The sequence below is a fragment of the Microcaecilia unicolor genome, chromosome 3 (genome assembly GCF_901765095.1).
Source record: "Microcaecilia unicolor chromosome 3, aMicUni1.1, whole genome shotgun sequence".
In the NCBI taxonomy this organism is placed as follows: Eukaryota; Metazoa; Chordata; class Amphibia; order Gymnophiona; family Siphonopidae; genus Microcaecilia; species Microcaecilia unicolor.
Genome location: NC_044033.1, coordinates 472,193,545 through 472,216,039, shown reverse-complemented (window position 1 = coordinate 472,216,039; position 22,495 = coordinate 472,193,545). Strand labels below are relative to the sequence as shown.

General features: G+C 43.3%; 1 protein-coding gene across 1 annotated transcript in view; it reads right to left on the bottom strand.

Annotated features, from left to right (window-relative positions):
- Positions 1–22,495, bottom strand: part of ADGRB3 (adhesion G protein-coupled receptor B3) — a 1,672,438-nt gene that overhangs the window by 1,049,179 nt on the left and 600,764 nt on the right. The window contains exons 4-5 of the mRNA XM_030199002.1: positions 15,669–15,833; positions 1,070–1,234 (exon numbers count right to left, since the gene is read on the bottom strand). Coding sequence (XP_030054862.1) covers positions 1,070–1,234; positions 15,669–15,833 — 330 coding nt within the window. The remainder of the gene's footprint in view (positions 1–1,069; positions 1,235–15,668; positions 15,834–22,495) is intronic.

The following is a 22,495-nucleotide window of genomic DNA, read 5'->3' as shown; positions in this document are numbered from 1 at the left end:
ATTCTACCTAAGCACTATTCTGCAAATGCCTCTTAACTTACATAGGGCTAAATTCCATATATGGCGCTAAAACAATTGATGCTGACAAACCATGTGCTTAGTGTGAGTCTATAAGCTATGCCTAAAGTTAGGCGTAGTTTATAGAATATGTGCATATGCCACTCTTGCACTTAAAATGTAGGTGCACCTGCGTAGGCCACCTAAAACCAGGCCTTAATACCTATGCTTAACTTAGGCACAGATCAGGTGAATTCAATAATAGTGCACATAACTTTTTGAAATGCCCATGACTCGTCCATTCCACGCCCATGGCCATGCCCACTTTTTAACTGCTCACATTAGAATTTACATATGCCACATTTAAGAATATGCCTAGAACGATTTGCATGTACATTCTAATTAAAGCCAATTAGTGCCGCAAATTGGTTCTTGAGTACCAATTATCAGTGCAGATTGGCTTGTTAATTAAGTTGTGCACGCAATTTGGCCAGAAATTGGGGGATAGTGCATATTTGCAAAGAAGCTTAAAATGGGTGGAGAAGGGGTGGGGCTCACACTTACATTTAGAAGTTATAGAATACTATAAATTACATGCACATCTTCAGTATTTAGGCCCTAGACAATAGCTGTATGGCTGGCATAAGTTCTGGTGCCTATGTCCAGTTAGTCTAATATTCTATAAAGGAAAGTAGGATCCTATAATCCTTCACAGACACCTACACGTTCCAAGCACCTAATTTCAGGTACACTGTTAAAGAATTGCCCTGTAGGCGTATCATCTAATATATAGAGGAGAAGGTGAGAACAGGAGGAGGAAAGATGATAGTTCAAAATGAGGTTTCTATTGCAGCAAAGTTTGTAACCCATTATGCTGTAGATTTTTTGTCTGCTGTGGCTTGTCAGTGTAAGACATATTGAATGTGGCATGCAGACTAGACAAAGGAAACCAGACACCAGCAAAACAGTACAGAAATAGTCAGGTATGATAGCGATCTGGAAACAAACTGATAAGGACTGACAGTGCAGAGAGTAATGAAGACACCAGAGAGAGACAAAGAATCTATCCTACCTGTGCAGTCTGGATTATGACACTCTCTGCTTTCAGCCCAAGGTCCTCTGCATTCAGATCCCCCATGAGCAGCTGGAGTGCACTGCCTACTCCTCTGCTGGGTGCCATTGGAGCAGGTCACAGAGCACTGACCCCACGAGCTCCACTCTTGCCACTGTCCATCAACTATTAAAAAGCACATATACAAAAACACTTTAAGATACTAACTAGTGCTGGAGTTGAGAATTACCTATCTATACCTATCTTTTTAATAATAATAAGCAGAAGTCCTTGGTCTGTCTATTCTATGAAGATGGGTGGCATAACACATCCTAAAGCCTCTTCACTCACCATATGCCATAACCCCCCCCCCCCTTTATCTGTCACACAACCTGAACATAGGGTTACCAGATGGCTCCAGGTCATGGAGGGCGGATTGAGCCAGTCTGGGTTTTACTTCCATTGAAAGCAATGGAAGCAGATCAGGACTGGCTCAATCTGTCCACCATGACCTGACGTTATCTGGTAACCCGATCTCACCCAACACATAGTTTCTACACCCCTTAGCTGTCACACATCCCACAAGACTCCCCTCACCTGCCAGACACCTCCTGTCACCCTCTATGCACCTCCTCTCCAACTGAATACCTCATTCACCAGATATACACATACACACACATACATACAAACACACACACGTCCTTTGCCTTTGCTCCAAGGCACACATAGACATCCACACCCCATACATACATGTATATAATGGCCTCCAGACACATGAATTCACACATACACACATATGTTCTCACACATCTTACACCCTCAGCCACATAAATAACCCTGCCTCTAGATGCAAGCTGATACATACTGCTGCCCCACACAGACCCTGCCCTTCCCCCCATGCATTCAAACCCCCATATATTCTTTTGGCTCTTATACAAACATACACACCCCACCCACATATATAAAGGGTGAGGCAAAAAAAAAAGTAGCATCCTAAAGTGTTTTGCCATTTCCTCAGTAACCGCTTTGAATTTCAACAAGAAGTTTTACATACCTATTTAGCCATCATACTTAGATATTACTATTAAACAATATTTAATTATCTTAACTTCTGTTGATGTTACTGACATTTTAACATCACTACCTAGTGATTTTTGCATTTTAAAAATGTTCAAGCTAAAACATAGTAAAATAATGCCATTCAAATGATACAAATAACAACAATGCCAGACTTTCACAGTCACTATGAATGCTCAAAGTGTCCACCCCCAGCTTTAACACAGGCTTTCAGTCAGTGGCGTACCAAGGGCAGGGCGGTGGGGGTGGTCCACCCTGGGTGCACGCTGCTGGAGGGTGCAGAGAGCAGCTGCACGCCTGTCGGCTCCGCTGGTTCCCTGCTTCTCTGCCCCGAAACAGGTAACTTCCTATTCCGGGGCAGAGGGAGCAGGGAGCCAGTGGAGCCGACAGTCTTTCTTCCCTATGAAGAAAGACTAAGGAGGCTAGGGCTTTTCAGCTTGGAGAAGAGATGGCTGAGGGGAGACATGATAGAGGTATATAAAATAATGAGTGGAGTGGAACAGGTGGATGTGAAGCGTCTGTTCACGCTTTCCAAAAATTCTAGGACTAGGGGGCATGCGATGAAACTACAGTGTAGTAAATTTCAAACAAATTGGAGAAAATATTTCTTCACCCAACGCGTAATTAAACTCTGGAATTTGTTGCCGGAGAACGTGGTGAAGGCGGTTAGCTTGGCAGAGTTTAAAAAGGTGTTAGACGGTTTCCTAAAGGACAAGTCCATAGACCGCTACTAAATGGACTTGGGGGAAAAATCCACAATTCCAGGAATAACATGTGTGGAGTGTTTGTGCGTTTGGGAAGCTTGCCAGGTGCCCTTGGCCTGGATTGGCCGCTGTCGTGGACAGGATGCTGGGCTCGATGGACCATTGGTCTTTTCCCAGTGTGGCATTACTTATGTACTTACAGGTATGTACTTATGCCGATTGCTTGTGGCTTTGGTTGGAGCTTGTGATAGGCCTCCAACTTTGCTTCCCTAGACAAAAGTCAACGTCACTGTGACATCATTAACAGTAATCTGGTACCCCATATTTTTTTTTTGTTTTCAGATAATGGTAGTTTTCCAGTGCAAACATCTATGAAAAAGCAGCAATCGCTGGGTGGTCATGTTAAAAAGTCTGTAACTTTGCTATGTTTAAAAATAATCTCATTCTACTTGGCATATAAATGTAGATGGCAAAAAGAAATAAAGCAGTAAAATTTCACATTGAAATTCCAAGCGATCGCTGAGAAACAGCAAAAAAGTCTAGGGGTTTCTTTTTTTTTATTTGCCTCACCCTGTACAGTACAATACAGGCACACGCTCTCCTCTAAAAACACTAATTCTCATACAGAAACACATAGGGCTAGATTCTGTGAATGGCGCCCAAAATAGGCACCAAAATGATGTGCGTTAAGCTAGTATCCTGTAAAGAGCATTTTGCATAGAATGACCTGTATGCTGAAATCTTCTGCCCAGTGTGCAGCAGTGGCCAAAAAAGCAACCGGATGCTAGGAATTATTAGTACAGGGATGGAAAATAAGACAAAGAATATTATAATGTCTCTGTATCTCTCCATGGCGTGAGCTCACCTCGAGTATTGCATGCAATTCTGGTCACCGAATGTAAAAAAAGATATAGTGGAAATCAGGGGTGTAGCCAGACTTCGGCGGGAGGGGGGGGGTCCAGAGCCCGAGTTGAGGGGGCACATTTTAGCCCCCACCGGCTAAAACAACAACAATTTTCCTTGTTCTTTGCCTTTTTGTCAGGTTATCACAGCATCTGGTCGCCACAGTGTCATCTTCACTTTGAAACTACATATGTTGCATATACTAGCTGTAACATCAATGCTGTTAGGTCCTCACATGCACTTTGCAAATAGTAGCCAAGTCCTATGTATCATCAAACTAATAAGTGTGTGATGAACTCACTAGCACTTCTATTATGTTGGGTTCGTTACTGGCTCGCTGGAGCAATATGCTGGATAGATTGTAGTACAATAGGATATATCGGAGGTCTACCTATTTGCATTTACTTCTAAACAGACTAAGTATAAACAAGGTCTTCCTATGCTTTAAACCAACAAGCATAATCACAAGGTTGACAAAGGGCTTTAGTAGCCTTACACCCCTTAGGATGCACTCAAATGGTAGCATGGCAATATACAGAATTTTTGGGTACAGTTCTTCTAGAAGGGTGTTGCTCAGAGGAGTGGGAGAAGCGCCATGGTCAGGTATGTCACCAATCCTCTGGTATGATTGTTCTGCTGAACCCAGATGATATTTGGAGTCCTAGCTTTGCTTGTGTAACCCAGATCTCACCTGTGTGCTGGCTCTGGCCCTGGGCCACAAAGCACATCGGTTACATTCAGGGTCACTCTCCCCTCATTCATCAGTTCCAACCCACATGCAGTCAAGCTTGGGAATGGATCAGTGGTTCAGAATAGAGATCTTGGTGTTTTGGAGACACTCACATTCTTGGGGATCAGTTCATTCTCACATCTTGGTCCCCAAAGACACACTGTAATCCAAAGTCTATGCAAGAACTCAAACTTTTATTTTCCAACTTTGCAACAGCAGCAACATTAAACAGTCTTTTGTAATCCAACTCCAGGTGAACACAAACTCTGTTCCAATTCTTCTGTTGGTCCTCAGGAGAACTTTTTTACCACTTCTCTCCTTAGGTTTATTTACAAAGGCAAGTTCACAATAGCGAATATGTACATATTTACAGTTCTCCTGTTCATGCCTATCCCTTGGACAATGTTCTTCCCCCTGGCAGCTTCTCCTCCTTTTCTGTACAAACTCAAAACTCTGTGGGTACAGACCCTTCTCTGGTCTGACCCTCTGCCAGCAGTGACCCTTATCTGGATCCACCATGGTTTTGGGACCAAGCTCTCCTTGGCTTCAATCCCCTGCTCCCTGGCTATGTCTCCCCTCTGCCCACCCGCAACACATACACAATCTCCCGGTTGCCACATTCAAGAGCCTCAACTCTCCTTTACAGCCAGTGATCACACTTCTCACCTCGGATTCCCCTTTTCTCCAACTGGTCTCTTGGCAGGGGGCCATCAGGTAACCAAAGATGACCCCTCTATGGGCATAATTTCAACTTTTATCCCCTTTGTCATTCCTCCCATCTTGTCATTCTCTACAAGGGCAACTCTTTTCTCCTGCATTCCATTTCAAAACCTCTTCCCATGGACTGGGCTTTTTCCCACCCAGGGATATCCTACCACTCCAGCCCTCTATCAGGGACCTCCATCCCCCCAGGGCTCTGGAAAAATCTGTAACTTTAGTAATACCCATTCCCTGGGGTATTACACTTGTGTCCCACTTTTCGTTCATTTGCAAGATAGATGTGGCTGCAGATCAATACTGTTTATTTCTCCTTTACTGAATTCTTATGGAACCAGTGTGAAATAATTCCAGAAAATGTGTCAACACCTTAGCAATACTTCGTATTCCAACCGTCCAAGTTCATTACATTTTGATATTCTGCATAATTTGTGATCTTTCTGGGTAGGGTGCAGTATAAATACATACAAATATATCCTTCATTATACAAATATATTCTTCAATATACTGTCTTTGGCTCACTGATTTGTTCAAACAAAATTAAAAGGCTCTACAGCTAAAAAAAGGGTCAAATTGGGGGGGGGGGGGTGCATATAACCAGGGTTATTACCACAGGAGAAGGTGTTCAAGTCATTTCTAAGGATGACTTCTTGCTGCTGCAAGAGGAAATCAAAAGTTTTATTACATTCAAACGGTTAGTATTATGAAGCTCACCTGGATGTTGATATAAAGGACTTAATAGTTGGTGTAGATGGCAAGGCTGGACTGGCGGTATAATGTCTGTCTGTCATTATTCTCTAATTTCTTTTCTTACCTGAAACCACTGGAGGATGAACCAGTGAGCATTCTTAGAATGTGGGCTAGACCACAGTCAGAATCAGGCCTTCAATTAATAAGGTGTAGGAGGGGGCAGGGCTTGCAGAAAGCAATGGATTAAGATGCAGGCAAGAAAAGGAATCAACAAATAGACCAAGAATAAATAGGAGCTGGATACGAATAGTTTGGTGGATTTGGATTCAGGCACAACGCTACCCTCCCCATGGACCCAAAGGAGGTAGCCATAGGTTATGATGAAGCCCAAGAATCCACTCTGGGGTTCACTGCAGAACAGCCATGGCAGTGGATCATAGCTGAGCAATTCTAAGGTCTGTATGAAATGACACCAAACTATGAGTTTACAGATTACCAAAGTGCACTCCTCCAATTTTAAACTCCAGTTACGTTGGTCCAATCCTGGGCAAGGTGCTGCATAAATATATACAGATATATTTTTTCCTTGCGTCAATGGTTTCAACATAGTGACATCACTGCAGCTGGGATGTATAACCAGTTGCAGCCATAGGAAGGAGTGTTCAAGCACTTCTAAAGTCTCAACATATTGACTTCTGTCATCACCAAGCAATGATTTTATATTCAGGCTGGGATATATATCGAGTTACAGATATAGGGGGGAGTGTTCAAGCATTTCTAAGGATGTCTCTTTGGTGATGTTTGGTAACGCAGGAGTGAGTCAGATTTATTACATTGAAAACAAATAGTATAGGAAAGCTGACCTGTAAACAAGCTATAGTTGTCTGCTCCAGATGAGTGACCGTGTTAAGGAATGGCCTCAGCTAGGAGTAGGGGAGATGGGGAGGCCACAACAATTGAGGTGTTGCTGTCTTGATCTGTGGCGGTGGGTCCTAGCCTAATAGGGCACACAGCAGTATGTTTCAGACCAAACCAATCTTCAACAGTGGTCAAATTTGAAGTTTTTCTCACATGCTAGCAGTGGCATAGATGATGTCAAAAACCAGGGGCAATCCCCCTCTTGTATGTGAGGGGGACCAGGGCCAGGGTAACAGAAAGTTGGCGGCGCCTACCTCAGATTTGGATGGAATGGGGAGGCTGAAGGCATTATAAAAGATAGTCAACAGTTAAGAAAGGGAATGTGCTTGTATGGCAACCCCTTATCAAGGATGTGATGGTAGCGCCTTGGCATTTCTATGATATATGCCACAGACAAAGCAGGAAATGTGCTCCATGAGTAAAGCAGAAGTAGTTGGAGTTATGTGACTCAAAAGGCTAGACACCCTGCCCAAAATATGTATTTAATTGCTTGATATTGTGAACTGCATGCATGAATGTAAATGCACAATATTGTAAATGTCTGTACAATTGTATGTAGTAGAATGCTGCAGCTATAATAAATTCCACTCTTCTTCTCGGATAATGTGTCAAGTGTTGATATATGGCATGTTTGGTGTGTGATGAAAAGAGAGTGCCAAGGTGTCGCTTGCCCTGTTTATAGGAGGAAATATTTTTTCACTCAATGCTAGAGGAATGTGGTTACAGTGGGTTAACATGTCTGGGTTTACAAAAGATTTGGACAAGTTCCTGGAGGAAAAGTCAATAGTCTGCTATTGAGATAGAAATGGAGGAAGCCACTGCTTGTACTGGGATTGGTAGCATAGAATGTTGCTTCTTTTGGGGTTTCTGCCAGGTACTTCTGAACTGGATTGGCCACTGCTGGGATACTGGGCTAGATTAGTCTGACCCAGTATGCCTATTCTTATGTTCTTATGTACATATACATAGCACACACCCTCACACCTAACCCATCTGACTCACACACATATCCTTCCCCTGGACACACACTGCCCCAGTACATAGACACCTGCCACGCATACACATAGGCATCAAACAGTAGAAGAAAAAAGCAGAACCTCTCGCAGATGGTGTCCAGAAAAGATCTTTATTAACATCAGTCTTCAATAAAAACAAAGGGGACCCGACATGACTCATGTTTTGGCCCTACCGGCCTGCACCAGGAGTCTAGGAATCTACCATCTCAAACATATTCACAGACAAGTCATGAAACAAAATCTCCTATTGCAATGTCTTTAAATGCAAAACTCTGAGGCACAGGCTGGCTCAGTCTGTGCCTCAGATCTTTGTTTTTATTGTTTTTATTAATAAAGATCTTTTCTGGACACCATCTTCGAGAGGTTCTGCTTTTTTCCTCTACTGTTTGATGCCTGGTGTTTTCCTTCAGTGGAGTTTTTCTTCTGTTTTTGCTTGATCACATACTCATAGCACATGCCCCTACATCTCACCCCCTCCGACTCACACACATATCCCTCCCATGTACACACACTGTCCCCATACATAGACATCCTGTCTCACATGAACATAATATACACCCCTATACCTCACCCCTCTGCCACATCCTGTTACACATACCTATATGCACATGCAAACACACGCAGCCTCTCCACTGAGTTTCAGTTGGGCCCATTCTATAATACTTTATCATTAAAAAGAAAATTTGATTCTGGAAAGAAGGTTCATTTTTCTTACTTAAAGGTGCAATGAAAACATTTTCTGTTTACAAATTTTTCTTATATTAAAAATAGCCAAATACTTTTATGCAGATGTTACTAACAGGAAACTAATTTTCCAGTGTATGTTGGAAATGGTGAGTATTTTTTATACCTTTAGAACATAATTCAAATTAATGTACTGGTCCTGAATTCTTCACAGTTTGGAAACATTTTATTAGGCCACCAAAGAATATTCTAACATATGGAAAAATTTGTATGATGCTTCAAATAGGATCTATCACAGCATGCATAGAATTATTTAGTTTGTAAGCTCTTTTGAGCAGGGACTGTCTCTTTATGTCAAGTGTTCAGTGCTGCATGCGTCTGGTAGCACTATACAAATGCTAATAATAATAATCCTATTTTCTAGGGTCCTTTTACCAAACAGCAGTAAAAGGTGGCGCACGGTGGGATCAACACATGAGATTGCCACACGCTGAGGCCACTTTTCACTACCATAGGTAAAAAGGCCTTTTTTACAAAAGGGGCAGTAAATGGCCGTGCAGTAATTTAAAAATTGATGCACAGCCATTTACTGCTGGAGCCCTTACCAACTCTTATTAGGAGGCGGTGAGGGCTGTGGCGGTAACCCAGTGGCAATCAGGCAGTGCACAGCACTGCCAGATTACCACCGGGCACACCCTACAAAGGTATTTTCTAGTGCCGCAAATGGCACTTGGGAAAACCAGAACTACTGTTGAGCTCCTGGGCAAGCCCGGCACTAGGGCCAATTTGCTGTACGTCAAACTGGCGGTAGCCCTACTGCCCTTTGGTAAAAGGGTCACTATCCAGCTTATTTTCAAAAGTGATGGGCGCCCATATTTCGACCCAAATCGGGAGATGGGCGCCCATCTCGCAAAGGCGCCTAAATCGGTATAATTGAAAGCCGATTTTGGGCGCCTGCAACTGCACTCCGTCGCGGAAACAGCCAAAGTTGACGGGGGCATGTCAGAGGCGTGGTGTGAAGGCAAGACTGGGGCGTGTTTATCGGCCGAGCAGAGATGGGCGCCTTCGGCCGATAATAAAAAAAAAATGGGAGTTTTTAGCGAGAATTTAGGTCACTTTTTTGGACCCTTTTTTTCACGAACAAGTCCCCAAAAAAGTGCCCCAAATGACCAGATGACCACCGGAGGGAATCAGGGATGACCACCCCTGACTCCCCAGAGGTCATTAACCCCCTCCCACCAAAAAAAAAAAACAACTTCAACAACTTTTTTTGCCAGCCTCTATGCCAGCCTCAAATGTCATACCCAGCTTCATCACAGCAGTATGCAGGTCCCTGGAGCAGTTGTTAGTGGGTGCAGTGGACTTCAGGCAGGTGGACCCAGGCCCATCCCCCCCTACCTGTTACACTTGTGGTGGTTAATGTTGAGCCCTCCAAAAAAAAACCCAAACCCACTGTATCCACATGTAGGTGCCCCCCTTCACCCCTTAGGGCTATGGTAATGGTGTAGACTTGTGGGCAGTGGGTTTTGGGGGGGATTTGGGGGTCTCAGCACACAAGGAAAGGGTGCTATGTACCTGGCAGCTATTTCAATGTGTTTTTTTAATTTGTAAAACTGCTCCCTAGGGTGCCCGGTTGGTGTCCTGGCATGTGAGGGGGACCAGTGCACTACGAATCCTGGCCCCTCCCATGACCCAATGCCTTGGATTTGTTCGTTTTTGAGCGGGGCGCCTTTAGCTTCCATTATTGTTGAAAACCGATAGCGCCCAGCTCAAAATCACCCAAATCCTAGGCATTTGTCCCGCACAACCCGTATTATTGAAAAAAAAAGATGGGCGCCCATGTTTTTTTCGAAAATACGGGTTATCCACCCCTTCGCATGGCCACCTATGGAGATGGGCACCCATGGAGATGGGCACCCACTTTCAATTATGCCCCTCCACGTATTTTTAATTTTTGTCTCATTTTTTTTATGAGTAAAGCGGTGTGGTAGCTGTGTTAGTCCACTTTTAAAGGTAATGAATAGAAATAAAGCAAAGAAAAAATAAGATGATACCTTTTGTGATCTGAAGAAGGTATTGCCTTCAAAACCTAATCAAAAAATGTATTGTAAAGGTATCATGTTTTTGTTTGTTTGTTTTATTTCTATTTATTACCTTTTTTCTTAAAGAAAGACAACTCAGAATTTATTAAGATAGCTGGTGGAGCCAAAAAAAGATTCCAATGGTTGTTATTAGGATCTTTTCTATCACATATTCTGGCATTTCAGGCAGCCTGCTTAGAGTTCTGCTTTTCTTGTGTTTTTGCTTGTTTATTTTGTTTTGTTTTTGCCAGAGTACTCACTCAAGATGCCCTGAGGTTTTAATGGCAAATCAATTAACTGGATAAACTGCTATATGTATTATTCAGCCAAAATGCTGCATGCCCCTTCCATGTGCACATGCCACTAAGTGACTACAGAACCTGCTTGGCAACTAGAAGTCAGCTATATGTAGAAACTGGTTTTGACAGGTTGCCTGAAGCACATGATCTGAGAGAGACAGATACTGAAATGCCCCTTCCTACTCATCAAGGCAATATCTACTCTTCTCTGAGGCCATGAGAAAAATGCAAAACATTGCAAAAAACTGCTGCTGAAGGGACTTTTCCTGTTTATTCTACTCTCAGTGCAAGGATGGATTAGCAGTGCTACCACCTCTTAATTATAGATCTGTAACCTCTGTAGGACAGCGGTTTGGACCGACTCCTGCCATCACCAGCTGGCCTTGGTGCTTACAGACGATGTGATGTTTTCTTGGCAGACTATACACATGTCCATGTGTGAGCATGGCAAGATGCCCATTCACAAGTTGTTCTGCTTTTTTGACTTGGTAATAAGTGCCAGCTGAACAAAGATGAATATCACAGCTTAGTTTACGACAGGGTGAGTGATGCCCTCTCATGTGCAGAAAAGGCAAAAATAAAAATACCAAAAAACAACAAAAAAAATCTTTGCTAATGTTTTCACTGCATGAGAAATGTTCCTGACTGTGTGCTACAGAAGCAAAGAAAAGAGTGCAGAAAATTGATCAGATGGTTACTAACCAACGTCACCTTGTAGCTAGAAATAGATCAAAGTAGCTTAGTGTGGCCATTGAATCCTACAGCTACTAAATGTTAGGCTTTTGGAAGAGATATCTGAATGTAAACTAATTGAATCTATACATTTCTTTAATCTAAAAATCAATGAAAAGATATTCACTCCTTTGGGGTCCTTTTAGTGAGGTGCACTAATGTATTTAGCAAGCGCTAATGATTAACGTGCACTAAATGATAAGACACCCATTATATTTCTATGGGCATCTTATCATTTATAGGCTGATGATCAAATTTCCTGCGCTGTTACGGACAGCACTGAAAAATTAGTGCCAGAACAGCACGGGGAATTGAAGCCTTAAAACCAATAGTATGCAAATTTATGTACGCTATTAGTTTTGATCATGGGGGTGGACTTCAGCGGGAAGATTGTGCCTGAGCAAGTGCCCAAGGCACAATCCTCCTGCATAAGTTGTTTGACAGGGCTAGGCTGTAAAAAAAAAAACCTGGACCTGTCAAACAGACCAGGCAGGAGGTACCCCCCCCCCCCCCGCATGCTAGAGGCTGGAGGTCCAGTGGACCTCCAGCCCCCCTAACACCCCCACCCAGACAAGTTTCCCTGGTGGCCCAGTGGGCCACCCCCCACCCCATGGACATAGGGGTCTGGAGGTCTGGTGGACATCTGGGCCCCCAACCTCGATAGCAAAAAACATTCCCTGGTGGCCCAGTGGCACTCCTTCCTCCTTGGGCACCACTTTCAAAATTTCAGCGCCATGCCCTATCCTGTCTGGTGCATCCTAGGGTACACTGGGTGGGGCTTCAATATGGGGCACTAGTCCACCAGGGTGGGTGGGAGTAGGTTTGCTCACTGGGCCACCAGGGAAAGATTATACATAATAATACATACACTCATGCTTAGAGTGGCCTAATTTATTAAGGGGCCCTTTTACTAACACGTGTCTAACACAACAAAAAATGGAGTACCCTGGAAAGCGCTCAGTAGTCCTGCGATAACTGCAATCTGTGTGCACTAACTAAATACAAAATATGTTTTTTATTTTGGGGGGAGGATGTGTCAAGGGCAGAGAGTGGGTATTCCTGCAGTTAGTGAATCTGGTTGGCACACTGATAATACAGGAGCCCTTACTACCTACAAAAGTTCTACAGGAAAATAATTTAGGGGGTCCCTTTACTAAGCTGAAGTAAGCACTAACACGTGTTTACCGCAGCTTAAAAGGGCTTATAGCAGGGCATGTTGAGGCATGGTGAGTTTGAAATGTATGTGTGCTACCCGCAAGCTAAAAAACATTTTTTTAAAATTTTTTGGCAGAGGTGCATGTTTAGGGGGGTAGAGTGTGGGCATTTCTGTGCCAACTCCAGGCTCCGCCCTTTCTGCCTTGCCTCACCCTATGCTTGGAATAAACTCCCTGAGCCTATACGCCAAGCCCCCTCCCTGCCCATCTTCAAATCCTTGCTCAAAGCCCATCTCTTCAATGTTGCTTTCGGCACCTAACCATTCAGGAATTCTAGACTGACCCAATTTGATTGACTGCACTTTTTTGTCCTTTAGATTGTAAGCTCCTTCGAGCAGGGACTGTCCTCTGTGTTAAATTGTACAGCGCTGCGTAACCCTGGTAGCGCTTTATAAATGTTAAGTAGTAGTAGTAGTAGTAGTAGTAGTAATCAGTCTACAAAATAGGTGCATTTGTCTTCCACCAAATAGTTCGGAAATATTCATCAGTACTATGTCTTAACTGATAAAACCATATTGAAATATTGGAAGATAAATGCATTTTTACTCTTTTTTCCTTGGTCACTTAACCCTTCTAAAGTGTTGATGTATTTCCACAAGATACACCTATGGATTTCATAAAGAATAATACACATGCATGCTCACCCTGTATATATGTTATTCATTTCTTTATATATACTATTATTTCATTCGGAATTTACCATTAATTTCTTATGGAATACACTGTTATTTGCTATGTTTAATCTGCATTGTTTGTCCATGTTTAATACAGACTCCTGATGCAGGTGCTGCGCCCTGAAAAACGGCCTATGTCAGGCAATGGTGTAGCCAGACTGCCAGTTTTGGATGGGCCTGAACCTAAAGTGGGTGGGCACAAAATTTTCTCTCTACCCCCCTTCCCCAGCAAAATGTAGTCACACTAATCAGATGCATTTGTAACACAGGGGTAAAGTGCTGCTTTTCAGTGCATCAGGTTTCAGAAAATAATTTATTTAATAGCCTAACACCCTTTTCAATGAGCTTTCAGAGGCCAAAACCTCCTGCCTCAGGTCAGTATAACGCTGTTATGGTATCCTCTCCTGACCTAAGGAAGGAAGTATTGGTCTCTGAACCTTTATTAACACAGGTACCATATTACTTTATCCTAAATTAAAAATAAAATTATTTTCTTTACCTTTGTTGTATGGCCATTTACTTTTTCTCATTGTGTTGCTCCCAGTCTCTAGATTCTGCTTTCCTTCGTCTTTCTCTTGCCAGGGTTTCCTGTCCATTCGTCACCTATGGCTTTTCATCTTTTCCTCACCCTTGATCTCCACATGCCCCTTTCTCTTATTCTCCAGTCTTTCCCTTCTCTGTCCTCTCCCTCTTTCCATCCAGCAGCTCCCCTCTTTCTCTCCCCATCCTTCCAGTGTCTCCCCTCTTTCTTTTGCATCCAGCGTCTCCTTTTTCTCCCTACCCTTCCATCCAGTGTCTTCCCTCTTTCTCTCCTTATCCTTCCACTCATCTACCCTCTCTCCTGATCCTTCCATCTAGTGTCTCTATCTCCCCTCTCCTTCTATCCAGTGTCTATCTCTCTACCCTTTTCTGTTCAGTCTCCTCCCTCTCTCCACATCCTTCTAGTTTCTCCCCTTTCTCTCTGCATCCTTTCATCCATCTCCCCTCTTTCTCTCCCTATTCTCTCATGTCCAGCAGCTCTCTCCCCTCTAGTCCCTTCTTCCCTTGTCCAGCAGCTCTCCAGCCCCTTCCTCCTCTCCCTCCCATGTCCCAGCAGCTCTCTCCCTTCCCTCCAGTCCCTTCTTCCTCTCCCTTCCATGTCCAGTAGCTCTCTCCCTTCCAACCAGCACCTGTCCCTTCCCACTCTCCATTCAGTAACTGTCTTTTCCAAATCTTCCTCCTCCCCTTCTTTCTGACTCTTTCTTTCAGGATCCCATCCAGCCCCTCTCTTCCTCCTTCCAACCAGCACATGTCCCTTCCCCTTCTCACTCTGACCCTCCCATCCAGCTCCTGTTCCCTCTGCCATCTTCCCCTTTCCTTCCAGCATCTGACCTCTTTCCCTTCCCCTCCCTCTGACACCCCACTGCTGCTAATGCTCCATCTTAAGCACCTCGTGTCTGCTGCTCTGTCTGCCCTGCTCTGCCTGCAGCTGTAAACGATTTGCTCGTCGGCCCTTCCTTCACCGTGCCCCCCCTCGCAGAAATAGGAAGATACATCAGAGGGAGGGACACGGTGAAGGAAGGGCCGACGAGCAAATCGCTTTACAGCTTCAGCAGCGCAGAGCAGGGTAGAGAGAGCAGCTAACGCGAGGCGCTTCACCGTCCGATTCGTCTTTTAAGGTTGGGTTCCGGGTGGTCTGCTCCTCGACGGAGCTGCGACGCTGGTGGGGCGGATCGCCCCGCCTTGGTACGACAATGTTGGGGTGGGCCTGGAGGGAAAGTGGGTGGGCCTGGGCCCGTCCAGGCCCACCCGTGGCTACGCCCCTGATGTCAGGTCATTTATGTAAGACTGATGTTTAAGCTATATGATTAAAAAAACATGTGTCACAATTTTGAAGGCTCTTGGTGCTTTTTTTGCTATTTGGACATTGTTCTATACGTTGGACCCTCTCTGTGCTGTTGTGTGAACATTAGTGCATGGCCATTTATTCAGAAAATAGAAAATTATCCATTTTCTGGCTGCAGTAGAAGTGGCCTTAGCACACAAAAAAGATCTCCTAAAAGCATGCTATGGCCACTTTCTAATGTTGCTTTGTAAAAGGACACCTTAGTAACTTGAGCCTATAATTTCTTTTTGCTCTGGAAAAGCACATTCTATCATATACCATGTTCATACTATTTGCTAGTTACTACATATGCTTACCGGGGCAGAGTGCAATATTGCATGGTTTATGTTGTGTTTCAGGTCCATCACAGGATCTTCCCCCATACTGTGGGTGTAAACATGTTCTCGTCCTTGTTCTTTGGCCTCTACCACAGGTAAAAGAACATAAACTCCAAGGGGACCATTCCTCCCAAATGCCATGCACTGAAATAAAAGCAAAAGAAAACTTACTAATGTATATGAAACAAAAATGACATTCATTGACAATACTATACACAGTTTAAAGCAGAATATTTAACTTCAGAGGGATCTAACTTTGCTATCTATAAACACATATCCATAAAATCTTTTCATATTGTTTGATAAATATAAGGAAAATGCTGAGAAAATTGTGAATTGTGATTTTTTAATATAATATCACACCACAGTACACTAAAATTTTCTAATGTCCATTCAACTCTTGAAAGCTCTAATGATTGTTTCCATTGAACTGTTTCAAATCACAGCAAAAAGAAAAAAAAAAATGTAATGGGCTTAACATTCAAAGCAATTTAAGTGACCACTAATATTCAGTGGCACCTAACCAGGCAGTGCCACTGAATGTTGTCACTATCTGGCCACATTGGAACTGGGCAGGAGAGTGATGTTACAGGGTTAGAATCAGGGAGGAGCAGGCAGTTATATAGATGTCACCAGTATTCAGTATCATTGCTCATGTAACTATGCCCACTTAGGTATGCGGGTGATGGTTCTGAATACCAGGCAACACCTGCATAACTTCCAGGTTGCCAATCTTATGCCCACCCTTTTCTGGATCCCTATGATCCTCTACACTAATCAACAACCCCCACCTCTGTTCTGATCACCCCCATGCCCTCTCCCACATTCAGTTGCCCCACTTTTCCAATCCCCCCTACTGGGGGGTGGGGTCCCTCCCACCCACCAAGATTTCAATCCATCCTGATCCTCTTAGTATTCCCCTTCCAGCCCTGAACCCTCCTAGTTTCAAACCTCTGATCCCTCTCCATAGTGGAAGACCTGCCCACTACCCAAATCTCGCTCCTTCCTGCACTCCATGAATGTGTATTTGTAGCTCAATAAACATTTATAAGAGTTTTCTTTGTAGATGTTTATTGAGCTATAAACCTTATAAAAGATAAGTGCCTTATTGCCTTTAAAAATCTTTTTGAAAAAAATATTGATTTAAAGACATTATCCAGCTTATTTTCGAAAGAGATCGCCGGCCATACTCCAACATAAATCGGGAGATGGCCGGCCATCTCCTGAACCCGGACAAATCAGTATAATCGAAAGCCGATTTTGGCTAGTGCCAACTGCTTTCCATCGTGGAGCCGGTGAAACTTCAAGGCAGGGTACAGAAGGCAGGATGGGGCAGGACGGGGGCAGGGCAGGGGCGGGGCTACGAGAGAGCCGGCTTCACCCAATAATGGAAAAAAGATGGCTGGCTCGAACGAGCATTTCGCCAGCTGCACTTGGTCCATTTATTTTTAGAACCAAGTGGCAAAAAAGTGCCCCAATTGACCAGATGACCACCGGAGGAAACTGGGGATGACCTCCCCTTACTCCCCCAGTAGTCACTAACCCACCCAAAAAAAATTAAAATTTGCTGCCAGCCTCTATGCCAGCCTGAAATGTCATACCCAGCTTCCTGACAGCAGTATGCAGGTCCCTGGAGCACTTTTAGTGGGTGCAGTGCACTTCAGGCAGGTGGCCCCAGACCTATCCCCCGCCTACCTGTTACATTTGTGGTGGTATATGTTGAGACCTCCACCCCCCCAAAAAAACCCACTGTACCCACATGTAGGTGCCCCCTTCACCCCTTAGGGCTATGGTAGTGGTGTAGAGTTGTGGGGAGGGGGTTTTGGGGGGATTTGGGGGACTCAGCACACAAGGAAAGGGAAGTATGCACCTGGGAGCAATTTTTGAAGTCCACTGCAGTGCCCCCTAGGGTGCCCGGTTGGTGTCCTGGCATGTCAGGGGGGCCAGTGCACTAAAAATGCTGGCTCCTCCCACGACCAAAAGGCTTGCATTTCACCGCATTTGAGATGGCCGGGCCCGGTTTCCATTATGGCCAAAAACTGAACCCGGCCATCTCTAAACCCCGCAATCTCAACATTCGACCTAAATGTTGAGATTTAGCCGGTGCCAACCGTATTATCAAAGGAAAAGATGGCCGGTCATCTTTTTCGAAAATACGGTTGGCTCCGCCCATTTACGGAGCCAACCATGGAGATGGCCGGCGCCGTTCGATTATGCCCCTCCATGGGAGTTTAGAAAAAATGAATCACATTGAGAAGAATTTTATTTGAAATGAATACAAACCTGATGGCGATGAAAAGTGTGTTACCTCTTTCAGAAATTCTGAATAAAAGATTTTGTTCTCTAACAGACTTATTTTCGAAAAAGAAGGGCGCCCGTCTTTCGACACAAATCGAGAGATGGGCGTCCTCTCAGGGTCGCCCAAATCAGCATAATTCAAAGCAGATTTTGAGCGTTCCCAACTGCTTCCTGTCGCGGGGATGACCAAAGTTCCTGGGGGTGTGTTGGAGGCGTAGCGAAGGCGGGGCTGGGGTGTGCCTAACCGATGGGCGTCCTCAAGCGATAATGGAAAAAAGAAAGGCGTCCCTGATGAGCACTTGGCCAACTTTACTTGGTCCATTTTTTCTTATGACCAAGCCTCAAAAAGGTTCCTGAACTGACCAGATGACCACCGGAGGGAATTGGGGATCACCTACCCTTACTCCCCCAGTGGTCACTAACCACCTCCCACCCTGAAAAATACAACTTTAAAAACTTTTGTCTTTTTTTTTAGAGTATGGATGAAGGACGTCCTTTGCTATGCCTCTGTCTCTTCAATGGCAGTTGAGGATGTCCAAAATGTGGATTTTGTTGTGTCCATGCCTTTGCTATACCTCTGACATCCCCTTTGTTTATTTGGATCACAGGTGACAGTGGTGGGATTTGAACCAGCCACCTCTGGATTACAAGACCAGTGCTCTAACCACTAGGCAACTCCTCTCTTTCATGCCATTCCACTCTCTTGAAATTTGGCCATCCCTGTGGCGGGGGGGGGGGGGGGCAGTATGCAGGTCCCTGGGGGGGAGGTGTGTGTGTCACTAGAGGCATAACAAAGGCGTGGACATCCTTCTTTCAAACATTTTGGATGTCCTCAACTGCCCCCCCCCCCCAACAGGGACAGCCAAATTTCAAAGAAATGGAGTGGAGTGGAGAAGTCACCTAGTGGTTAGTGCAGATTTTTAAGAACATTATTATGGGATAATAATTCTGCTCATGTCTTGCCCTCTAAAAAAAACTAAATAGAAGAATCCCTGAATGTGTGTCTATGGGTCAATAATTGTATGTGTAGACATTATTCAAACAAGGAAACTGAAGATCTTATTTTTACAACCTGACTTTCTAGAGATTCACTTTATGTAACAGGCTTATGGACCTGTTTACTAAGCCACGCTAGAGGCACTTTAGTGTTTTTAGTGCGCACTAAGCATTAGCACGCGCTAACCGCGTAGATGCCCATAATATTCCGATCGGTGTCTACACGGCTAGCGTGCACTAATTTTTAACATGCACTAAAATGCTAGCACACTTTAGTAAACAGGGCCCTTAGTTTTCAGACTAGGAACTATAAATAGATGTGTAGACATATGTGTGAGTTTTCAACATAGGTTACCATTAGGAGAGAAATTATTAATGTGGGCTACTGTTAAGTTATGCTATTTTACCACTAATTTGTCCTATTTTACCACAGGTATCATTTTATGCAATGAAACCATATGAACATAAGAACTAACATACTGGGACAGACCAATGGTATATCAAGCCCAGAATCCTGTTTCCAACAGTGGCCAGTGCAGGTCACAAGTACCTGGCAAGATCCCCAAAAGTACTTAGTTTCCAATAACGGGTTAAAAGTAAAGTAACACACTTACCCCTGGATTCTATGTAGCACGACTTAAGTTACATGCGCAAATCCAGTCGTATTCTGGATTGGTTTGTGCAACTTAAAAGGGGCCCTTTTACTAATGCGCGTAGGCACCTATGCATGTCCTAGGTGTATCAATTTGGAGTTACCACACGGCTACCATGTGGCCCGGGCAGTAATTTCATTTAATGCGTGCATCCACTACACGCACAGGAAAATAATTTTTATTTTCTTGCGAGCAGCGGAAACTGGGCGGTAATCATCATTCTATATGCATAGATGATTACTGCACGGTTACCGCATGAGACCTTACTGCTAAGTCAATGGGTGGCGTTAAGGTCTCACACCCAAAATGGACACGCGCCAATTTTTATTTTGCCACACATCCATTTTTGGCAAAAAAGGCCATTTTTACAGGCCCGCTGAAAAATGGATCTGTGCGCACCCAAATCACATATCTACACTAGCGCAGCCCATTTTTCAGCAAACCTTAGTAAAAGGACCCCTTAATTATTTAACAAGCTAATCAGTGGTGATAATTGCCAATTAACAAGCAATTATTGACACTAATTGGCATTAATTAGAATTTATGCACACAACTGTCTAAGCATATTCTGTAATGTTATGTGCATACATTCTAAGATGCACAGTTGAAAAGTGTGGTCATAGGCGTGGAATGGGTGGGTCATTGGCATTTCGCAAATCTGTGTACATTGTTATAGAATACAACTGGTCCATGCCTAATTTAGGCATCAGTATTTAAACCAAGTTTTATTTGGCATAACTGCCCGTGACTAAATTTAGTCACACAGACGCCTAGGCGCTCAGTGTATTCTATAAACTGTGTGGAAATTTAGGCTTATTTTGTAAAGTACACAGTGATTTAGGTGTATTTTATAGAATATGCTTAGGCATATTTTTTTCTGCTCAGATTTTTCAGGCGCCATATATAGAGAATCCAACAGTAGCCCACATTCATAATGTTTCCCCTTTATTTGAAGTAAGAAATAAAACCATAAAAAGTACTGTGCAAATGTGGAACCTGTAAAGTATCCAATGTTCAAACATACATATAGGCTGAATGTGTTTAATATCATAAATAACTACCACATCACATTCAATACTATCAAGTAAGAGAAGGGATTTCTCAAAAAGACCTCAGTTAGTCATGGAAACTCAGGCTTCAATATGCAGAAAACAAGCTTGCCCATGAAAATAGTCATTAAAAACTGAAAACTCCCTTTTATTAAAAAAAAAAAATCCTATCTTCTACCAGAAACATTTTCTTTAAATTTTTAACAATATATTTTTATATATAAATAGAAAAATCACAAGTACTTAGCTTGTTTTAAAGAACTGCATGGAAGTATTCCAAAGATATCCTTCTCTTCTTGTAAATGAAAAAAGCAATTGCAATGGCAGTTAGGAGATCAAACTCTTTCAACTTCAAACTTCACATGCTGGTAAAAGCCAATTACAGATTACCAACAGAGGCCCTGTTTCGCCGAAGCTGCATCAGGGGAATCAACGTCCAAACTTTCACATTACTGCCATTCTCATGCTCAATCTGTAACTTTTACCTTTTACCAACATGTAGCGTTTGAAGTTGAAAGAGTTTGGTCTCCTAACTACCAATGTAATTATTATTTTTTTTTTCATTTCCAAAAAGAGAAGGATATTTGTGAAATACTCTCATATATATTTTTTTTTAATTTGAAGAAAATGTTTCTGGTAGAAGATGGGATTTTTTTGAATAAAAGGGAGTTTGGAGTTTCTATGTGTTTCCTGGACAAACTCGTTTTCTGCATTTTGAAGATTGAGTTTCCAGTACTGACGGAAGTTTCTCAAAATTTTTGAGAAATCTGTTCTCTAATTTGATAGTATTGAATGTGATATGGTAAGTATCCAAGGTTGCCAACACTGAGCCATAGCTGCATGGAATTTCCAGCAGAAAAAGATATAGGGGCCCTTTCACTAAAGAGATGGCGCCAGGCAACAGACTTGTCGTGCACCAATGTAGAAGTACTGCCGGAACCCAGCGGTAATTTCCATCCCCAGTGCTATAAAAATATTACTATTTTTGTAGCGCTGGTGCTTCCCAGTGGTGACTGGCCAACACCACATGCTGCCTGGCTATCATGGAGTTAGCGTGGGAGCACTTACTGCCACCTCAATGGGTGGTGGTAAGTGCTCCCCCCCCCTGAAGTGGCCATGTGGCAAGTGGTTCACTTACCACACAGCCATTTCTATTCCAGAAAAACAAGATAGCCTTTTACCCTTTGCGGTAAAGGGGGTCTCAGCGCGCATCAAAAATACCCACTGATGCTAGCACAGGCCCCCTTTTACTGCAGCTTAGTTTTAGCACAATTTCCATTTTATACAAAGAGTCGTAGTTAATGATAACTGGGATAAACAGTAAAATAATACATCTTAATGGTGGCCCATGTGATAACTCCCCCCCCCCCCCTAAGTTACTAATAGCTGGGGTTAACAGTAAAATAAGACAACTTAACAGTAGCAAATTTTGATAATGTCTCCCCTTAACAGTAGACCAAGCTGATAACTTGTCCCCTAAAAAACACACTTTTGCCTGTACACCAGATGGGCAATTTTGAGACAACCAACTGGCATGTGTAAAACGCTTTTTTTATCAGCATAACTTGCTCTGAAAATTACCCTTGCCAAATCAAAGAAATTCTATAATAATAATTAAATACAGTAAATTATTGATGACTGAAATAAGCCTGAGCCTCTTGGTTGTGCTGATATTAAGAAATTGTGTATGTGTGTGTGTGAGGTGGTCTATGACTGTGTTGATTTTAGTGGAAGTCAGGGGTGGGTGGGTTGGAAGTTTGGTGCTTGTGTTGATTTGTATGTTCCTGTTTGATGTTTTTTGTTTTGTTTT